At 33.7% G+C, this 18647-nt stretch overlaps 1 protein-coding gene across 2 annotated transcripts in view; it reads right to left on the bottom strand.

The window, feature by feature from the left end:
• Positions 1 to 1813: 1813 nt before the first annotated feature.
• Positions 1814 to 18647, bottom strand: part of Exo70 (exocyst complex component 7) — a 35662-nt gene continuing 18828 nt past the window's right edge. For both annotated transcript variants that reach the window (XM_069836226.1, XM_069836227.1), the window contains 6 exons: positions 16689 to 16868; positions 13571 to 13814; positions 9103 to 9319; positions 6482 to 6593; positions 2292 to 2425; positions 1814 to 2078 (listed from right to left, as the gene is read on the bottom strand). In XM_069836226.1, the coding sequence (XP_069692327.1) occupies positions 1976 to 2078; positions 2292 to 2425; positions 6482 to 6593; positions 9103 to 9319; positions 13571 to 13814; positions 16689 to 16868 (990 nt within the window). In that variant the 3' untranslated portion in view covers positions 1814 to 1975. The remainder of the gene's footprint in view (positions 2079 to 2291; positions 2426 to 6481; positions 6594 to 9102; positions 9320 to 13570; positions 13815 to 16688; positions 16869 to 18647) is intronic.

Raw genomic sequence — 18647 nt, 5'->3', positions numbered from 1 at the left:
GTGTGTTTAGCTGATATAATTTGTGTGTTTAGTTGATATAATTTTTTTTGTTTAATTTGTATGTTATTTGTGTATTTAGTTTGGATAATTTCTTTTGTGTGTTTATACTGTATAATTTATGTGTTCAGTTTGTATAGTTTTTTTGTGTGTTTAGTTGTATAGTTTTTGTGTGTTTAATTTGGATAGTTTCTTTGTGTGTTCATTTGGTACAATTTATGTGTTTAGTTGGTATAATTTTTGTGTTTAATTTGTAGCCTATAGTTTTTTGTGTATTTAGTTTGGATAGTTTCTTTGTGTGTTTAGACTGTATAATTTGTGTGTTCAGTTTGTATAGTTTCTGTGTGTTTAGTCTGTATAGTTTTTTGTATGTTTAGTTTGGATAGTTTGTGTGTTTAGTTGGTACAATTTGTGTGTTTAGTTGGTATAATTTATGTTTTTAAATCCTACAGTTTTTTTGTGTGTTTAGTTTGAATAGTTTGCTTGTGTGTTTAGACTGTATATAATAATAATATAATATGTATTTATTTTGCTAATAATTGTAACATAAAATATAATATAAACAGATAAATTTATGTGTTTAGTTTGTATAGTTTTTTTTTCTGTAGGTATATTTAGTTTGTATAATTTGTTTCTATGTTTAGTTGATATAATTTGTTTCTATGTTTAGTTTGTAAGTGTACAGTGTAAGCTGTCTTGGACTGGCTCCCCAAGTTTAGTAGACCTTCAGCTCACCCTACACTACTGTAGGAGGCCGTTGCCCTTATGGGATTTCAGGCTTTTCATATTTCATATCTTCATCAAAATTTGTTGTATATTCTCCTACAGAAGTTGTAGTAAACTTAATCTCATAATAAACTGAAATTCTAAGCTTATGTCAGAGGACAAGCAAAATATGAAATTTCATATTCCAAACCATGCTTACTAACCTATGGGAATAAGAATTGTCATCACGATTCACGCCAAAAAAAATTTTCATAGTTCATAATGTTTTGTAAAATTTTCCTATTTTCATAAAAAAAAACTCTACATTTTTTCCATTACACATTAATATTTCTATAACTACGACTGAATAAGGTGACAATAGAGATGTTATCCAGTACAAGCCAGTACATTTTTGGAGCCTTAAAATCCCTGGTCTGTGCTGTTCTACAATATATTATTTTCATGTTTAAAGTCTACTTTGACCTCAGATACACTGGACTGCGATAAGAAAAAGTTGTTGTTGTTTTCTAATGCCAGACGTTTGACAATAAAGTCATTTGACCTCTTGCATTCCAATATTTTTCAAAGATATTATCATGGCCAGCCACTGAAGCACAGATTTTGAGGTGTTCCGAATCCATTTCTTGGTTTGAGTTGCACAATGGACAGTTAGGGGACTGATATATTCCAATTCTATGCAGGTGTTTGGCCAAACAATCATGGCCTGTTGCCAATCTAAATGCAGCTACAGACGATTTTCGTGGTAAATCGGGAATTAACTGTGGATTTTGATGCAGAGAGTTCCATTTTTTCCCTTGGGATTGTGTTATCAAATTTTGTTTATTGAAGTCTAAGTATGTAGATTTAATAAATCTCTTCACAGAGTAATACGTAGATTTAGTAACAGGTCTGTAAGTAGCAGCGCTGCCCTTCTTTGCTAAAGCATCTGCATTCTCGTTTCCCAGGATTCCACAATGGGATGGTATCCATTGGAATACAATTCTTTTATTGAGTGATATTAATTGAGAGAACATTTTAGTTATTTCTGCTGTTTGAGATGAAGGTGTGTGTTTAGAGACTATGATAAGAAAAAGTAGTTCTTGCACAACAATAACAATAAATTGATTTATTATTATTATGCAGTATACATGTATTGTACTTTTTTTTATTTACAAAGCATATTTCCACTTATTTGCCATCTCTAATATACAGAATTACAAAATCCTCTAGATACATTTATTTACAAAACGCTTATTATCCATTGCATATACAGTTAGGCAGCAACATCGAAGAAGCGGTCTATCAAAGCAGACACTTGTGCAGGGGTGTACTTGATGTACTTCTCAGGATTCTTTGTGAATGGAACATTGCTGTACCTGCAAACACAACGCACGAAGTCACATCATTACAAACCCCGAATATTTTAGATCTGAAAAACTTATGTTAGTGCTTTTTCTATATGTTTTTCAGGATTTTATTAAAAAAATGCCATCTAGGATTTTAATTTTTTCTTTCTATTTTGAAACAAACGAAAAAAATTTTTGTCCCATGCATTTAAAAGACAATCTAGAAGGTACTGGTGTACACACTTTTCATAGAACGCGTGATATTTGGGCAGGATGTACTCCTTGTTGTCCCTTTTTAAACTCTCTCGCAGTTCCACATCGGGAATGGAGTAGCTGCGTTGAACTTTTGCAATCTCTTCCATCTCCTTGTTGAAACCCTGAAACAGTGAAAAAATACAAATTACTATTGTAGTTTACACAAACCTAGCACTTACTTTTTCCTTCATTTCGAAATGATAACATTACTTTTGATTGTTTGGTCCTCAATCAATGGGACATTTCTCTCAAAATTCACTGCTTCCGTGAAATGTAATGCATGTCTAAATTTGACACTAGAATACAAAGTTCTAATTTTATGACGAGTTTTATTCTCTTGATTGCTTGCTTGCTTGCTCCTCAACTCAAGCTCAAACTTGGCCGAGAATAATGGATTTGTAGACAGAAAAAATGTGTTCCGCAAGACTATCAGTATTAGTAACTTATGTGTATCTTCTTTAGATTTCTTGGAAGAGAAAGGAAGGTGATACTTTTAAATAGTATTATTTTTATACAGTATTTACTTCAATTGATTTAAATACATAGTAGAGTAGACGCAAGAAGAGCTTGCCACGGAAAGCTGCGCGAACTTTCGGAAACGTTCGGGTGCACTCGACCTCGCTTCGATTCGATTGGCAAACTGTCGACAGTTCTCATTCGTCTGCTGGCTTGATGTTTCGAGTGAGATTTATCACAGCGCATGTAACGTAACCTAAACCTAGTTGCAGAGTAACTAATAACATAACATTGTTGAAAACACAGAAGCACGATTTCTTTTACATATAAAATCACTGAATGAAATGACAAAGATGTTATAAGAAATATGTGATCGTGTAATAATTGATATTTGACATTGTAATAAAATACTAATAACTAATACTGTGTGATTTTATTAAAATGTTCCGATAACTAGCGTGGTACTATGGTCGATTTATTTTAATCTGTATATACTCCTTACATTACGAGCGGAGTGTGTTTTGTTTTTCATACATTTATAAACGTTATAAATAATTCCCTAGTTTGACTGTGTAACGTTTTATTAGCACTTCCTAATTTAGAGCCAACGGGGGGCGTTGTTAAGTACATAGAATGTTATACAGAACTCTGTTATTTAACAAACACACTTTGAACTATATAAAAATCCTGATATGAGGGATAAAATGCAGGACATGTAACGCATACGCTGGCTTCTATCCGCTCTGTACAATACATTTTACGATACGCACAGCTCAAGACTGCGCTTTCGAATGCGCCCTGTAATCAGCATTAGGTGATTCATAGCAGCCCTGTAACGAGCATGGCGGCACGAGGACCGAATAGCATTCTCTGTGCATCAGTCAAATGGGCAAGCTTTCTTTGTGCTTCCTCCAATAGTAAAAATGATGCTGAAGTTAACGAGTTTTGCCTTGTATCTAGAAAAGGAATAAACAGCTCTATTCTATATTGTTAACAGGAGGTACAGATCAATATCTTTGCATGACACAGAACTATGTTATAACATTCTACATACAGCAGCAAAGCATGTCAGTTAGACATCAGTAGTTACTAACTACACTGCTTCCTTATTCAATATGCCATATAAGTTCAAAAATCTCTTACTTTCCAGGGATGCAAATAAATTATTAATGAATTATGCTATCAGTTGTAACTACTGACAAATGAAGTGTTTGCTAATAATATAGCGGACTTGCATGTCATATTGTGGAACAGAAAAATACAGCTCCATACTTTACAAGAAGTTTTATTTATAACCTACAAATTATTAATTAATCTTTTGTCATTATTATTATTATTATTATTATTATTATTATATTACATTTTTATTATTATTTTCTTATTATTATATTATTGTTTCCCATTATTATTTTATTATTAAACCATCATGAACTAGACCTGACAGACCTATGTCATTCAGCCTTATCTAAAGCTCTTTTCATTGGTCTTCTAGGACATCTGTTAATCAAAATAAACAATGAACTATCTGATTTAAATATAATCAACAGAGGAGTCCGACAAGGCTGTCCACTCTCACCCACATTGTCCAACATTTATATAAATGAAATTTTAATAAAATGGAACCAAGTTAATAAGAAAAGATTCAAAACTGGAGATAACACCAGAGTAAATACATTCTTAATCGCAGATGTTGTTGTTTAGTCAATTATCCGAAGACAGACCTGAACCTCACAAATGATACCAAGAAGGCACTACTTATGAGGCAACTAGGTTAGGAAATAATGGGGTAAGGTGGCCAGTTTCTTTCTCCCTTCATTGCATTCATCACTGACTAGCTACATATTTCACTAATCAGACTTCAGATGTATACAAATAATTGTTCTTCCTGTGACACATATCATCAAGTGAGATGTACTGCCTGATAATAGATGATTCGCGGATGATCAAGTGATAATTAAAATTCTGAAGACAATTTACAGGAGGAATATTCACCTTAAATAACATGGCAACCGATTTCAGAATGGAAATTTCAACAATAGAATCAAAAGTAATGCCTTTCATTGGCACAATAATAATGGATGATAACTGTTTAGAACAAATACAAAACTTTAAATGTCAAGGTTTCGAATTATCTTACATTAATGTAGTAAGATATAAACCAAAAACTTTCGAAATACACACAAATTTTATGAATTCTGAACAACAGATTAATACCCAGTCTTGTACAAAAATCTTCAACATTAAAAATATACAAAAATTTGGCTCTACCAACCCTACTATATGGTAGTGAAATGTCAACAGTGAAACAAAAACATAAAAGAAAGATTGCAGCCAGTTGAGATATTTTTACTACAAAGGGGAGGTTACACACTTTTCGATTATAAGAAGAATGAAAATATTTTAAAGGAATTAGAAATGAATGAAGAGAAAATTCAAAACTACAAAACATAATTTATTGCAGCATATTTTTGTGGTACGCCTTTATCTGTAATAGATACTGACCCTCCCTACCAATCACATGGTGATTTTATAGGAGATTTTTTCGCCCATCTGTTGCCATAAGGATCAGTCTTATGTTAAGTCTACCTTCAGGATATCAATGGCTCAGAACCTAACTGTTCCAAGTCTATTTTACTATTTCATTTTTCAGGAGAGCTATTTTAAGCTCCTGACATTCAAAGCTTCATGAAACAATTTGGAATAGCTTCATAGCAACCTTATGGGCAGGAGTATTCACAATTTTGTTCAATTCATATGCAGACAAGAAATGTTGTTGTCGTTTTCTAATGCCAGGCATTTGAAAATGAAGTCATTTGACCTCTTGCACTCCAATATTTTTCAAAGATATTATCATGACCAGCCACTGAAGCACAGATTTTGAGATGTTCTGAATCCATTTCTTGGTTTGAGTTGCACAATGGACAGTTAGGGGACTGATATATTCCAATTCTATGCAGGTGTTTGGCCAAACAATCATGGCCTGTTGCCAATCTAAATGCAGCTACAGACGATTTTCGTGGTAAATCGGGAATTAACTGTGGATTTTGATGCAGAGAGTTCCATTTTTTCCCTGGAGATTGTGTTATCAAATTTTGTTTGTTGAAGTCTAAGTATGTAGATTTAATAAATCTTTTCACAGAGTAATATGTAGATTTAGTAACAGGTCTGTAAATAGCAGTGCTGCCCTTCTTTGCTAAAGCATCCGCATTCTCGTTTCCCAGGATTCCACAATGGGATGGTATCCATTGGAATACAATTCTTTTATTGAGTGATATTAATTGAGAGAGCATTTTAGTTATTTCTGCTGTTTGAGATGAAGGTGTGTGTTTAGAGACGATTGATAGAATAGCTGCTTTGGAGTCTGACAATATAACTGCATTCCTAAATTTATTGATGTGGCATAGAAGATTCCTGAGACTTTCCCTTATTGCAATGATTTCACCATCAAAACTTGTTGTTCCATATCCAAGAGATCTATAAAGTGAGAAGAGACAGCACGTAACACCTGCACCGGCACCTTGTTCTCTGGAGATCAAGGATCCGTCGGTGTATAAATGAAGCCAGTTTTGCGGATGGTACCTAATATTAATTGTCTCTAAAACAATTGTTTCAGTATTTTAGTGTTTACACAATGAAACACAGATTTATTTATTATAAAAATTTGGACTTAGAACAGTCTGGTTCTCAGCCATCGATATATTGTAACATCACTGAATACTCACTGCAAACCTCTCCTTGATGAGATGTCTATCTTTGTCTCGCAGTTTTCCTGCATGCGGCATGGCTACGGGTGCATCCTCCATGCCCCAGATGTGACTCAGGACTTTACTCCAACTGGAACCCAGAACAACCACAAAATTCATCACAACGTTTCCATTGAGACGGCAGAGGTGAGTAGGCATATGCTGTTTTCTTTAAGCTTTTTGTCTGTTAATGAGCTATAGCACATTGTTTTTCTTTTTTTCGAATAAATGCTTCTTGTTCTTCTTCAAAATTAATGATTTTACTTCATTTATTTGGAAAATGGACTTTACTACAGTCTGCATTTACTGACGTTTTATAATGAGATACCACCAGTTAAATGGTCACGAAAAACGTTGTACAGCTGCGTTGAGATATGGGAGATGTAGCATTGTCAGTTACTAAAACATTAGTACGACAATGTGAGTTTAATTGTTCAAGTGGCAGGATTGCTTTTATTATTATTTACCCACGTGTACATGTCTTGAACCATACGAATTTGGTAGATAGTTTAGCGAATAAATCTTTTGCTTACCGAAGTTTGGAAGAAAACTTAGAAATAGGCCTACTCCAGATATAAATTCAACACAAAAAGCGCAAAGGTTGACATAATGTTACGTACAATAGGATAAGGTACAGTTGGATATGTGGTTGTGAGGTTAGAAATGCTCTCTTTGGTTTCTTATGACTCCTTTATGAATTCTGGACATATAAATATAATGCTTTAGATCTTTACGTCATTAGTAGTGTAAACATTGTATTTTCTTTAATTGGTTATTTAATAACGCTGTATCAACTACTAGGTTATTTCGCGTCGATAGCATTGGTGATAGTGAGATGGTATTTGGCGAAATGAGGCTGAGAATTCAACACAGATTATCTGACATTCCTCTTACGGTTGGGGAAAACCTCGGAAAAAAACTAACCAGGTAATCAGTCCAAGTGGAAATCGAACCCATGCCCGAGCGCAACTCCAGATCGGCAGGCAAGCGCAACAGCCGACTGAGCTATGCCAGTGGCTAATGTATTAAGCTGTGTCTATCACAATGAGAAAGTTATTGTTTTTATTGACTAATGTTGAGTTCCTAGCAATAAAGCCATTAACTTTCTTGCTCTCGAATATAGAAGCGTGATGTAGCAAAAAATATAACTGTTCTAAAGCTGTTGTTGTTTTCTAATGCCACGTTTGACAATAAAGTCATTTGACCTCTTGCACTCCAATATTTTTCAAAGATATTATCATGACCAGCCACTGAAGCACAGATTTTGAGGTGTTCCGAATCCATTTCTTGGTTTGAGTTGCACAATGGGCAGTTAGGGGACTGATATATTCCAATTTTATGCAGGTGTTTGGCCAAACAATCATGGCCTGTTGCCAATCTAAATGCAGCTACAGACGATTTTCGTGGTAAGTCGGGAATTAACTGTGGATTATGATGCAGAGAACTCCATTTTTTCCCTTGAGATTGTGTTATCAAATTTTGTTTGTTGAAGTCTTAAGTATGTAGATTTAATAAATCTTTTCACAGAGTAATACATAGATTTAGTAACAGGTCTGTAAGTAGCAGTGCTGCCCTTCTTTGCTAAAGCATCCGCATTCTCGTTTCCCAGGATTCCACAATGGGATGGTATCCATTGGAATACAATTTTTCTATTAAATGATATTAATTGAGAGAGCGTTTTAGTTATTTCTGCTGTTTGAGATGAAGGTGTATGTTTAGAGACTATTGATAGAATAGCTGCTTTGGAGTCTGACAATATAACTGCATTCTTGAATTTATTGATGTGGCAGAGAAGATTCCTGAGACTTTCACTTATTGCAATGATTTCTCCATCAAAACTTGTTGTTCCATATCCAAGAGATCTATAAAGTGAGAAGAGACAGCATGTAACACCTGCACCAGTACCTTGTTCTCTGGAGATCAAGGATCCGTCGCTGTATAAATGAAGCCAGTTTTAATGTAGGCACCATATTTTTATATTAAAGCAATGCACTATCACCTTCACTTTTTAATTTTGCTCTAGAACATGCCATTACGAAAGTCCAAGAAAACAGGGAGGGTTTGGAATTGAACAGGTTAAATCAGCTGCTAATTGATGCAGATGACGTTAAAATCTTAGGAAAAAATCCACAAACGATTAGCGAAACACGGAAATTCTACTTGAAGCAAGTAGGGAAGTAGGTTTGGAAGTAAACCTCGAAAACACAAAGTATGTGATTATGTCTCGTGACCACATTACTGTACGAGTTGGAAACATAGAAATTGGAGATTTATCCCTCGAAGAGGATGAAAAATTCAAATATCTTGGAGCAACAGTAACAAATATAAATGACACTCGGGAGGAAATTAAATACAGAATATGGAAAATGCCTGTTATTATTCGGTTGAGAACCTTTTATCATCTAATCTGTTCTCGAAAAATCTGAAAGTTAGAATTTATAAAACAGTTATATTACCGGTTGTTCTGTAAGGTTGTGAAAATTGGATTCTCACTTTGATAGAGGAACAGAGATTAAGGGTGTTTGAGAATAAGACGACGAGGACTCAGTTGGTAAGCCCGCACAATACTGCACTGACTACACTATGTTGCAAAGACCCACCTCTGAGAGTACGTCTTCTTGTGCTCTCTGATCATATCATGGTAGCTCTCTTCACAGTCAGGCTCTGATAAGCGGACCAAATCCAGCAGTCCTGCACGCTGCAGAGCTTTCAAAACATAATTGTTGTTGTTGAGTCTGAAGACGGCTCGCAGATATACGTCATTGTACAAGTCACTCTTTCCCACCAGAGTCAGGTTCAGCTGCACCAGGACCTTCTCTGTGAAGGACAACAAATGATTTATTTAAATACTAGCCGTACCCGTGCGCTCCGCTGCAGTCGTTAGAAATAAATATAAAGTAATTACATAATTAAAATAGGACATTTGATCCAGGGAACATTCGTGTTTGATAGAAGGATAAATCGTTTAATATGTTACTTAATTTAAATTGTATTTAAATAATTAAGATGCGATCATTTTGGTCCAGAGACACTCATTTGGTGCAATGACAATTCCTTTAACATGTTTCTTAATTTTTATTACATGCATTCATACTTTAATGAAGACTGACATATCATTTAGATTTAATGTGTATACTTTATTTTACTTGCTATATGTTTCCATTGAATTATGATAATAACTTAATTTTAACCCTTGTTTTCTACGTATTCAGTAAATGGCGCTTGGGCCACTATGGTTCTGAATGCTTCAAATAACTTAAATAACTTATATTATATTATATTATATTATATTATATTATATTATATTATATTATATTATATTATATTATATTATATTATATTATATTATATTATATTATATTATATTATATTATATTATATTATATTATATTATATTATATTATATTATATTATATTATATTATATTATATTATATTATATTATATTATATTATATTATATTATATTATATTATATTATATTATATTATATTATATTATATTATATTATATTATATTATATTATATTATATTATATTATATTATATTATATTATATTATATTATATTATATTATATTATATTATATTATATTATATTATATTATATTATATTATATTATATTATATTATATTATATTATATTATATTATATTATATTATATTATATTATATTATATTATATTATATTATATTATATTATATTATATTATATTATATTATATTATATTATATTATATTATATTATATTATATTATATTATATTATATTATATTATATTATATAAAAAATGTGTTGATAACGGATGTACACCGATAAGTAAGTTTTTAATTTGTTATGGGGGCTCTTGAATCTCAGGAGGAACAAATTTTATTTTACAACAGCGCAACATAAACTGCTTGGCTCATTACCCAATTTTTTTGCATTGCATTTAATGCATATGTATTTTATGTATTTTAACACGATTCAATTGAGCATAGTTAAAATTTGGATTATAAAATAATGGAATGCTAAGCTAACATATTATTACTACTGCATACTAAATCAATACACTCTTGTGGTTCGTTAATTCTCTGAGATAAACATTATTTTAAGAAATACAGGAAACGAATACACAGAATAGCCTATCAAGTTGTTTGTGCATAAGAAGCTATTTTAATCTTGCCTGTCCTCAATTCACTCAGAAGTTACTGTAATAACATTATAGCATTATGTCCATCTAGAGAAACTACACTTTCCAATGGTGAAATAATAATTAATTACACAAATCAGTTAATTTAGCTTCCCATATTACTTCATACAAACACAGAAACATTCTCTGTAAGCTATGATCATAGCTTTCGATTGTTGTTGGCCAAGGCTTCTTAATAGACGAATTCATTTGTTTATTTCATTACACCGCCTTAGATGGCAGTTATTTTAATTTTAAAACTCATTTATCTCATTAAATATCAGTCCTATCAAAATTTTTCAACGAATAAAACTTATCGGAAATGATTTTTAAAGAAATGTTTGTTATGTAACATTTTTCACAAAAATCAATAATAAGCGAGATATTTCGATTTATTTAATTCAGACCCCCTTATAACCCCCCTTTTAAATAATGTATTTTGAATGCCATATAGCTTAAAATCTAAGCAACAACGAACTTAATTTATATTCCAATTTTCATCGAAATCGGTTCAGCCATTATCGCGTGAAAAGGTAACAAACATACAGACAGACAGACATACAAACAAAAATTTCAAAAAAGCGATTTTCGGTTTCGGGGTAGTTAATTATATATGTTAGGACTAATTATTTTTGGAAAATCGAAAATTACCAGAAAAATTTCGGCTACAGATTTATTATTAGTATAGATAAACAACGATAAAAGAGGAAAAAAATGCAACAGGACTGGGAAGGGTGGAATATACAGAAGAAGAAAATAGATACAATAACCTTCAGGTTAGTCACAAATGTTTTAGATGGGCAGGGTATGTAGCACGTATGGGTGAATCCAGAAATGCATATAGTGTTAGTTGGAAGACCTGAGGGGAAAAAAATCTTTGGGAAGGCCTGGATTAATCTTGCTCAGGATAGGGGCCAATGGTGGGCTTATGTGAGGGTGGCAATGAACCTACAGATTGTCTAAAAGCCATTTGTAAAAAGAAAGTTAGTCACAGTCTGTATGTGGTTATTGCCTGAATATCGAATTTTGAAAAATGAAATTGTGTGGCACGAAATTGCAGAACTCAGAACAGATTATTTCGAACTTTAAACCATCCATGCAAATTATGATACTGTATTTTTTTCACACAAAAGAAAAAAAAAGTGACAGGGAACTCATCGAATCCTATAATGCTATCAAAAGTGTATGCTGTTCGTGATTGTTATTGTGAGCATGGTTGGGATTGTGAGGATGTTTGGGATTTGAAATTAAATTTTGATATACTTTTATATTTCTGTATTATAGCCTATTCTACTATTACTCCTATTTATTGTTTCATTGTTTGTTTATTGCCAGTAGTGTAGTTAAATGGATTTACAACAAATTATTAACTGATAACTAAAGGACGTTGAAATGTGGTGCTGCCTGAGAGCTCTTTAACTTTCAAGCATGAAGAAGAAAACAAAACAGAAGTTTAATAAATAATGGAAAGAGAACGGTTATTACTTGAGGATGTCACACAGAGAAAAACGAGCATGGTTGAGAGATCCTGTAGATGAAATGAGCAAAGAATTCTAGAAGAGAAGATGATGAAGACTAGGCAAGGAGGGAGAAGAGGAGGAGGAGGAGGAGGAGGAGAAGAAGAAGAAGAAGAAGAAGAAGAAGGAGGAGGAGGAGGAGGAGGAGGAGGAGGTTGAATGATTTAAAAGATTGGATGGAAATAAAAACATACTCTGAAGGAAATTAAATGGTAGAAGTTAGGAAAAAAAATGGAAAGCCATGATTGTACATCTTCAAGAAGAAGAAGGAAGAAGAAGAAGGAGGAGGAGGAGAAGGAGGAGGAGGAGGAGGAGGAGGAGAAGGAGGTGAAGAAGAAGGTGAAGGTGAAGAAGGTGAAGGTGAAGGTGAAGAAGGTGAAGGTGGTGAAGGTGATGGTGGTGAAGAAGGTGAAGGTGGTGAAGGTGGTGAAGCAGGTGAAGGTGGTGAAGAAGGTGAAGGTGGTGAAGGTGAAGGTGAAGATGAAGAAGGTGAAGAAGAAGAAGGTCGAATGATTTAAAGGGTTGGATTAAAAAAAACATATCCTGAAGGAAATTAAATGGCAGAAGTTAGGGAAAAAATGGAAAGCCATGATTGTACATCTTCAAGAAGAAGGAGGAGGAGGAGAAGGAGGAGGAGGAGGAGAAGAAGAAGGAGGTGAAGAAGAAGGTGAAGGTGAAGGTGAAGAAGGAGGTGAAGGTGAAGAAGAAGGTGAAGGTGAAGAAAGTGAAGGTGGTGAAGAAGGTGAAGGTGGTGAAGGTGATGGTGGTGAAGCAGGTGAAGGTGGTGAAGAAGGTGAAGGTGGTGAAGGTGGTGAAGAAGGTGAAGGTGGTGACGGTGGTGAAGCAGGTGAAGAAGGTGAAGGTGGTGAAGGTGAAGGTGAAGGTGAAGAAGAAGAAGAAGAAGAAGAAGAAGAAGGTCGAATGATTTAAAGGGTTGGATTGCAAAAAAACATACTCTGAAGGAAATTAAATGACAGAAGTTAGGGGAAAAAAATGGAAGGCATTATTCTAGAAGAAGAAGGCAGAATGATTTAAAGGGTTGGATTAAAAAAAACATATCCTGAAGGAAATTAAATGGCAGAAGTTAGGGAAAAAATGGAATGCCATGATTGTAAATCTTCTTCAAGAAGAAGAAAAAGAAGAAGTAGCAGCAGAATAGAAGATGATGATTCAGATATTACTAATTCGGCAAAAAGAATCTCATTAAAACTGATGTAACATTTATCTGAAGTGGCAGTAAAAACTCAGTCAGGATATTCAACCTTTCCAATTAAACCTCACAGTAATCAACAAGAAGAATGTTAACCAAAAAAATCCTTGCTGTAAAGGACCCAAAAAAAAAAAGTGTTTGTAAAGCGACATAATGTATATAAACCGAACGCACTGATATATATGCCGACCAAAGCCTTGTTCTTGTCAACTTTTCCATGTCCTGGGATGAGAGTCAGGGCGTTGCTGTACACAGAGTCCTGAGCCAGGACACCCCCGATCGTGTCCACGTAGTCCAGCAGCTGTTCCAGGAAGACGAGAACATTGCTGGTCAGTTCATGCACTGTACCATCCTTGGGCAGCTGGGTGCTTGGATCTGACCGCACACTTTCGATGAAGTCTTCCAAAGCTTTTGCTCCCTATGAACACACAGACATATAAATACAGTGAAACCTGTCTAAAGCGGCCATCTGAAGTTACCTTGTAAAATGGCCGTTTTATCGGGTGGCCGCTTGATCAAGGTTACGGTTTTTTATGAATCAGCATGAAAATACTGATTTTCATTGACTTTTTAGTACTGTGCGTGTACAATAATCGTGCATATGGATGATTACTACAAACTCTACATGCAAATGGGGCATCCATATTCTTCATTTGTATTTATTTACATATTGGACGAGGAATATACTACGGCTCATATAAATTTTTACACACCTGATCAGTGGGTATAATAATTTTATTCTTAACAATAGCAACAGCTTGTCTCTTCCATTCTTTCAACTAGCCTTTTCAAATCTCGCTTGCGGTACCTCAGTTTAAATGACTGGATAATACCTTGATCAAGGGGCTGGAGATGTGATATCGTATTTGGGGGAAGAAACACCAATTTCACGGATCACATTGCGATAAAGTTTTGTTAGGGAGGGCACTGAAAAAAAAAACCTGTTTCGTCAACATTGTAAATGTCTCTGAGTTCATATTCCGCAGGAATTGAAGGCAGTCTATTTTTTACATTCTTCAATAACATTGGTTGCAATGTCTTCTCCTTCACCAGACACAGAACGAAATGCAATGTTATGCCGTTTTCTAAAGCTTACATTGAGTTCTTTGGCAATTTCAAGAGCTTTCTCTTGAATCATAGGCTCATTTACTGACAATTTCTTCTCCCTCGCACACTTGAACCATTCATAAACGAAATCATTCATATTACTAAATACAGATTCTCTCTTCCTTTTTTGGCCGCCACGCATATTTTTCTCCCATTATTTTAATATTTCATCTTTATTCTTAATTATATCGTTTATTTGTGTCCTTCCACATTTTAATATTTCTGCAATTTTTCTCGCAGATGTTCCCTTCTCACTTTTTTCAATCATTTTTCGTCTCACCTCTAAACTTAACTTATTGTTAGACATGATTTCTCTCTTAGACTAACTGCACAGTTCCTCTGAATCAACTGAATGAAAAGAAGAAAAATTCGTAAAAGCTGGTCCAAATAGAGAAAGACGAGAAGAAAAAATAAAAATTCGAATGGTTAACTACTGACCTAAAACATTCTGTGACATTTTCGATAGAAAAAGTCCGTGTTTCAATCCTTTAAAAACGAGTAAGAATTTATAGCTGTGCAGGGTCGGAGTGGAAAGTGACAAAAGAGTCATAGAACAGTAACCAACTAACCCCAAGATATGGAGGGTGTACTGTTGTACACTTAGCTATTGTCCTCGTGACATTGCTTCCTGTCCTTAACCATCGAAAAAATAGGTCAGACAGTATTCGTGAAAAGATTTTTTGTCGGACAGTGACTGTTCTAGTCAGGTTCCAATCCAAATAGACCCCGGCCGCTGGCCGGCGCATGAGGTGGCCACTAAATAAAGAGAGAATTTGTATTGATCTTATGGAAAATCCAATTGGTTCCAGAAAAAATTGGCCTTTTGGCCAGATGGCCGTTTAAATGAAGAGACCACAAAGGCAGGTTTCACTGTAGATGGGAATCGAAATCTCTCAGAATACTTCCAGTGATACTCTCTATATTTCACATCAGAAATAAAGTACATCTAAAAACTGATATCAAGAAAATTGTTTTCCCACTTATTAAGGTATGGTACTTATCTACCCTTTGAGAGAAAATTTGCCATTTTTATCTAATTTTTAAAAACTCTTTTTTCCCTGATTACTTGACACAAAATTAAGGGTTTTCACATAAAATAAATCCCTCAAATATTTTTTAGGTAAGGGAGACGATTTTTCGAAGCAAAAACTGAAATTCGTTTTAGTCCTTGGCCCACAATTTTTATGTTAAAAGAAAATTTATTTCACTGTCCTTATTCCTAAAAGAACACAGAATAAGCTGTGAAAACGTTTTTTCCTGTCTTATCCCATTAAGGAAGAATGTAATTTTTATTTTATGAAAATTTCAAACATAAAACTAAAATTTAAGTCCTTGGAATTTTAAATTAACTTTCTCAAGAAGTAGGACACTGTTTGTAGTTTGGCACGTAACTACGATAATCAGCTTCATTTTGGTGCAAGAATGATTAAAATAACTCAGTTCTAAGTGCACTTTGTGTTAACATTAGTGTTGTAAAATGCTGTAAAACTGAATATGGAGAAAAATCATCTACATCCTGAGGGTATGAAAAAATGAAAATCAACACAGCTTCCTGACTGTATGGAAAATAATACAAACTCTACCACCAAATTCGAATCATTACACGAAAAATATTAAAAAACTGACAGAATGTGACGGATTGAACTTGCAGAATTGCACTTCTGGTTTAAAGAAAGGGTGCTTCTGGTCAATAAAAACTCAGCCAATTAATTGAAGTGTCGGCTGGAACAATGTTGTAAGTTACAAAATTTTTATTCGGCGTGTTTCTGTGTAATAATGTTGTATGTCATGTTATCTTACTATGCTCCTTGGCTTGCAACTGTCCATCAATGCAGTATGTGAAATTTGTCCACTCAAAAGTTTGCTACCCTATAACAATAATGTTGTACGTGTACACATTTTTGCAGCTCCTGTAAAGTTTACCAAATGTAACTTATAACATTGTTTCAGCCGATGCTTCAATTAACCAAACATCATAGAGACAAATCTGATATATTTTTGAAAACTAGAAAGTTCAACTTTTCAGATGACATAAAAACAGAGAAATCAAATTTTTGAAAGAAAATTAAAAATTAAATTCACAAGAAAGTGGCAATCATATTCATGCAGAATTAATGATTTTCAGGAATAAATATTGCTATTAAATGGAAGATACAGTATCTATATCACACAACTGTTTGCTTACTGTGCTATGTAATGTGTTGAGAATAGAGGCGAACTTGGAGCGGACATTGTAATCGCAGCCTTCCACAGTCCGTTCAAATTCAGGGCGCATCGTCAGCAGGTGTTTCAAAATAGGGAATACAACTAGCACTGCAGCGAAGTCGTGTCGGTTGATGCATCTCTTGGCTCTTGATGCTATGTTCTGAAACAGGACATGATATGATTATGATTTGAAGAAACAAAAAAGCACAAAAAGGATTTTAAAAAATGTTACACAATCTTATCGGGGTTTTAGTTAAACTTTGTTTTGATTTAAACACATTGTTCATGACACCAGTAATCTTTATGAAATTGTTTAATTTATGATAATATCAAATTCAGTTTCATATGAAATAATGTTACCTAAATATTTAAACTGATTTAGCTGTTCGATAATTTGGTTACTTATGGCAATTTTGCTTCTTATTGGTAACTGACCTTTAAATGCCATTGACTTTGTTTTCTGTATAGTGATAACAGAATAATTTTTCTTGAGAGTTCTTATCAATGGGGCGGGTTTGCGACCTCGATGTTGGATTAAGATTTAATTTTGTTGTAGAAGTTCAAGTTGTTCAGGTCTGTTTGATCTTTAAAATTTTACATGATCTGAGTTCAGACTCTCATAGGCTACATTGGTATCTATTTACAATTAATTTTATGTCTTAGTACGAGAGGACCAGGTATTTGAAATAATTTTTATTTTGTGAACATTATATTAATGACTAGTGGCTTGTGCAGCAAATACTGCAAACTAAGTCCATAAGAAGTTCAAATAAAAATTGTTCAGATTTATTTTCAATGAAGAATACCAGACATTTTGAAAGTTATTTGCTTCCATAATAGTGAGACATACTCCCTCTGAATGGTTTTTTATATGCCAAATACTGTGGGAGTAATGCAGTAGCTATTTCAGGTCATTGCGGATTGTAGGTGAAAGTTAAGAAAAATGTAAGGTTTGTCATGCTTTGAACAAAAGACTTAGCATTTTGGTATAGCTTCTGCATGTTTTGTGAACTACCCTGAAATGTAGAAGGCAGAATCACTTTTTCCCACTAAGAGATCTTGCTGAAATGATCGGGAGACTACAAAATCTTGTAGGCCTCTTATTTTATCAGTAAGTAATACCTTTTGGTCTATTCTTAGGAATTGTAATTTTTGGCTTCCCTACAGACAATACTGATCTACCAAATAATGCTGGATTAATTTGTGTAACAATGAATGTTATTCCGTATATTTTCTGTAATATAGGCTGTTGTGAGGAATCTATTGCTGAGATGCGGAAAATGAGACGAATGATATGTCAGAGTTGTAGAATCTTATATGCGCCCTAAATAAAATTGTCCATCGTAAATCGTTAGCAGTTTCAGTGTTTCATTTGTTTCTGGTTGTGGGAAATAAACTTACTCATCAGGGTAGCAAGAAGTGAAATGGCCTGCTATTTTCCCTACAACAAAATATGCTTGGCAGCGATCACAAATACAGTAATCTAATCGATTAAACGAAAGAAATATGAAATTAACTTTGATGTAGTTTAAAGACGCAGCTAAAGTAGGAAGCATGACTCAATTACTACCAAGGAAAATTAGAGAATCAGACATGTAAATATCTATATCACACTGTCATTAAATATATGAAAAAGAACCACACTAGTTAATTAATAACTATACAAGTATTTCATTTTTAATAACAATATTGTTACCTTACGTAAGTTTTATAGTTTTCAGTAACATATATAGCCGTTACTCAGTAAATTATAGAAATGAAGATCTAATATAAAATATTCTTTCTCTGTGTCTACTTACAAAAGGTTTCACTTTCATATCATCAGTATACCATTATGAATTGCATTAACTATAATAATATTTCATTTTTAATGGTAATGATGTCATCAAACATTCTTAAGTTTTGTAGTTCTTAATATCCAATGCACAGCTGTACTCGG

Source organism: Periplaneta americana, chromosome 9 (assembly GCF_040183065.1).
Source record: "Periplaneta americana isolate PAMFEO1 chromosome 9, P.americana_PAMFEO1_priV1, whole genome shotgun sequence".
Classification (NCBI taxonomy): Eukaryota; Metazoa; Arthropoda; class Insecta; order Blattodea; family Blattidae; genus Periplaneta; species Periplaneta americana.
This window is presented reverse-complemented; position numbering and strand designations above follow the sequence as displayed.